At 35.5% G+C, this 4258-nt stretch overlaps 1 protein-coding gene across 1 annotated transcript in view; it reads left to right on the top strand.

Annotated features, from left to right (window-relative positions):
• LOC106871061 (carbohydrate sulfotransferase 11) overlaps positions 1 to 4258 on the top strand; it is a 15254-nt gene that overhangs the window by 6969 nt on the left and 4027 nt on the right. Inside the window, exon 2 of the mRNA XM_014917326.2 lies at positions 1829 to 1848. Within this exon, the coding sequence (XP_014772812.2) occupies positions 1829 to 1848 (20 nt within the window). The remainder of the gene's footprint in view (positions 1 to 1828; positions 1849 to 4258) is intronic.

Genomic DNA, 4258 nt, shown 5'->3' with positions numbered 1-4258 from the left:
ATATATATATATATATATATATATATATATATATATATATATATATACACACACATACATGATTGTATATCTATATGTATATGTATATATATGTGGCACCATATTGCTATATATAGAATAATATAGGTGCAGCTGAATGTAAATGCTAAAAGAGGTCATCACCACAAGCAAGTTCCACTTTCAGAACACAAGATGGTGCTGTGTAATTATTGACCTAGATATTTCATCTCATGCGCGACTAAAATGCTGCCATGAATAAATTGTCTGTGCAAAATTTGTCAATTATGCCCACAAATTCTTCGTTAGTTCTCGACCTAATATTGACTTGCTAACTAATATGTTTAACACATCGCATTCACCACTGAAAAGGTATTGAAGTTTAGTTCAGAGATCTATTTATTTTGACTTATGAGGCTTTCTATAAAGTTCACTGTGCAATGTTATATACTGAGAGAACATGCTATTTCAGGATAGTAGATGTTTGGATTTTTTTCCTGAAAAGCTGTCACCAAATTCGGTTTTAATATAAAACAGCCAGAAGAGGAAAGGTTACGTCCATGCACTTCGCAGACCCTGCTAGATTAACGAGAACAATGCGGTTAATGTATAATTTAAACATCTATTAGTCAATGTCTATAGAAAAATGTCAGCCGCCTACGATAGAATAACAATAATACATTAGTGTGTTGTGCAGTTTATTTGGCAGTCAGATTCCTGTTGGAAACAAATAATTTTCTTTGCAAACTGTTTCAGTAAAAACGATAAAGTTTTCGTTTACGTAACCAGCATGGCTTCATTTATAAGAAAATAAGTAGACCCACTATACAAGAATTTAATGTCAAATGGATAAGACTGCACCCAAATTTTTCACTTATGACACACGGTATCATTGATATTTGATGAATGAACATGTATCAAGAAATCATAGAAATATAATTATTTGTTATCCAGTCGATTAAGAAACGTTTAAAATGTAACAGTAAAATCTCCTTCAGATAGACATTTTGTCTTGGAAAAGGAATGATACTTTGGATAACATAGACCTGGATATGCTATAACTGAAGGTAGAAGAAATAGGATAGTCATGAACGGGACATTGTGTTGGGGTTTAGCCCCAAGATTGAGTGAGTGTGTAAGGTCATGGGGATTCTGATATTGATGGTTCGTGAGTTGAATGTAGAGGAAGTAAAGAAAGCTTGTTTTGGCGGGTGGTTTTACAGTAATGTTTGGTGGCTAAGTTACAGATGATATGAGTGTAGATATTGATAATGCCATTGACGATTATCTCGATAATGCCTGTGATGTGGTATTAATAATGCTTGTTATGTTACTTATATAAGATAGTGCATATTCCTAGGATACTGATGATGCCTATGTTGGCGGTTATACGAGGAGGTACCCAAAGTAATCGGAAACGTTCTCTCGGAGACAAGCCTGTTGTAGTTCAGACTTCTGCCGCTATAATCCACTTGATGCGACCCTCAGGTATCAGTCTGCCGACCAGTGTTATCGTCTGAAGTCGTACTGCCATGTGGTGCGTTTTTTGTTTTTGCAGTGCTTCTCCCCAATTCGTCGATGTTTGCGATGGCTGAAACGAAGGGACAGTGTGCTTCCGTGAAATTCTACTTCCTGCTGGGGAAAACGACGGCCGAAATTGATTTGGTTGGCTGGTTGGTTGGTTGGTTACGTTGCTATAATGACCGTGGTGGTGGTGGTATTAGTCCTCGTTGGTTCAAAGTTCGTGATAATGTTTGAGATGACGTTGACAATATTGTTAATGGTTATGTGAAAAATAATATTAATTATAATTTGTCTTCTTTAATTACAGATGATGGAGATGACGCTCAGGTAAGCATCGATTTTGGATTTAGTTTCTTAACGAGCATTTATCTTTTATCTTTTACTTATTTTAATCATTAGTCTGCGGTCATGCTGGGGCACCGTCTTAACGCAGATTTAGTCGAATGGATCGAGCCCCAGTACTTATTCTATTAGTCTCTCTTGCCGAACCGCTTGGTTATTATTTTTCTATTAGTGGTTGACTAGTTATTTGTAAAAAAAAAAAAAAAAAAGGCTGGGGACAGATATTTATGGTGATCGAACATAGCGTTAAGTAATAGATTAAAGCGGATAATATCATGTTATTTGAGATTGAGATTAAGAATGAAATGTGTAACTGGAGTGTAATTGGATGGGTTGCTGATCCGCTCATATATCTTACAGTCAAAATTGAGAAGAGCGAAGTTCTGAGACCATCGGAATAAATGAGGATGATAAAAATTTCAGAATGGCTGTCTTTCAGTTGTCAGATCTATACATTTCTTCGGGTGTTTGTAAATCTAAATATATTCTAAACGTCAAATACACACACACACACACACACACACACACACACACACACACACACACACACACACACACACACACACACGGGATTAAGTGTGGTTCGGTTCGTAAAACAAAACAGGAAAGCACTCAATGCACCAGTCAGAGAGACTGAAATTGTAAATTAATATAATAGTTAAATGTGATACTGTTGTTATATGAGAGTGTGTGTGCGTGTACGCGCTCTCTCGTTACATGGAGGATATACACAACGACTTCCATGTTTTTACTAAGTAACCTCCTCAGGCTGAAAAAATTTAGGAGTTTTTTTTAATATATATTTGACTCATCTTTTAGCTGCCACATAGGAGTGGAACTGTGAGTGTGGTTTAATAGTGGGGGTTTTTTTGTGACATATGAAGACATCATGATAAGTTGTTTGAGCAGCAATCAAACATAAAGATTTTTTACTTATAAGCTACAAAAATACACCATTAAGTCAAACCTACATAGCAACTAATAAGTCGATTTCACAAGATGAACGAATATTGCATAAAACGTTTGGGAAACTAAATAAAGATTTTACAATCAGACCAAGGCTACTGAGACAAAACTTCGAAATCACTGTCAGTGTTTTTTGTATTAAAAGTAAATGTGATACTTTTGAATATATTGAGCAATATATTGAATGTGTTTATAATTTCATAACCAAAAGAAAAGCAAATATATATGTGTGTGTGTGTGTGTGTGTGTGTGTGTGTGTGTGTGTGTGTGTACATACGCAGAGAAAGTGGGGGAGAGGGAGAAATAGAGAAAAGAAAAAGAATGAGAGATAGAGGGGGGATAGATGTTAGTATATAGATAGGTAGACCGAATAGGTTTCTCTCTTAATATTTATTCCATATTTATTTTTTAAAATCTAGCATATACTGTCCTAAGCGTTTTAGGACCCTTACAACATACACCATTTTTCTAAGCTGGTCTTTTTTTTTTAATTTCAACTGACCAATTATATCTCACTTCGGACAACAGGTGGAAGGGCTTAACCACCTACTAGTAAATGAATACAAAATTGCATTTAATCGATTAGCACTTTATTATGATATAAATACTATTAATTAGTATTATAAACGTAATTATTGAAAATTATTATGATTAATCTAAAGCCTTATTGTATCTTCACCCCTTCTCCGACTAAAACCTATTGGCGTATCCCACTATTATTATTTTTTTTTTTTATTATTTATCCATCCTATCTCCCCCCACCACCACCGTACAAAGGATTAATTCACCAAACACTATTTTAAGTTTAGTCATTTACTTAACATCCCAAAGAGATACACAAGCAAAATGGTATGATTACAATCATATTCAACTTTTCCTTTTTCTTTTCTACGCTCTACATTATTTTTTTTATTTATTCTTCATTCTGATGAAGTTCCATATTTCAGAGAGGTTTTATTACCAGATATGATAAATATTTTTAGCATATCAATGGCAATGCCATACAACATTGGGAGCAGAAACAGCTGTTAGATAGGATGCAGTCTATTAGTATTGAATTAATAAATAATAATTGATGTACGTCAATTGTTGTTCATCAATATTTCTCCATATATATGTACATAGTGCCGCTGGACTGGCTCCTGTGCAGGTGGCACGTAAAATACACCATTTTGAGTGTGGCCGTTGCCACTACCGCCTGACTGGCCTTCGTGCCGGTGGCCCATAAATGAACCCACAACACACGCGGAGTGGTTGGCGTTAGGAAGGGCATCCAGCTGTAGAAACTCTGCCAAATCAGATTTGAGCCTGGTGTAGCCATCTGGATCACCAGACCTCAGTCAAATCGTCCAATCCATGCTAGCATGGAAAGCGGACGCTAAACGATGATGATGATGGTGATATACACACATCCATATATATATATATA

The sequence above is a fragment of the Octopus bimaculoides genome, chromosome 5 (assembly GCF_001194135.2).
Source record: "Octopus bimaculoides isolate UCB-OBI-ISO-001 chromosome 5, ASM119413v2, whole genome shotgun sequence".
NCBI classification, from domain to species: Eukaryota; Metazoa; Mollusca; class Cephalopoda; order Octopoda; family Octopodidae; genus Octopus; species Octopus bimaculoides.
This window is presented reverse-complemented; position numbering and strand designations above follow the sequence as displayed.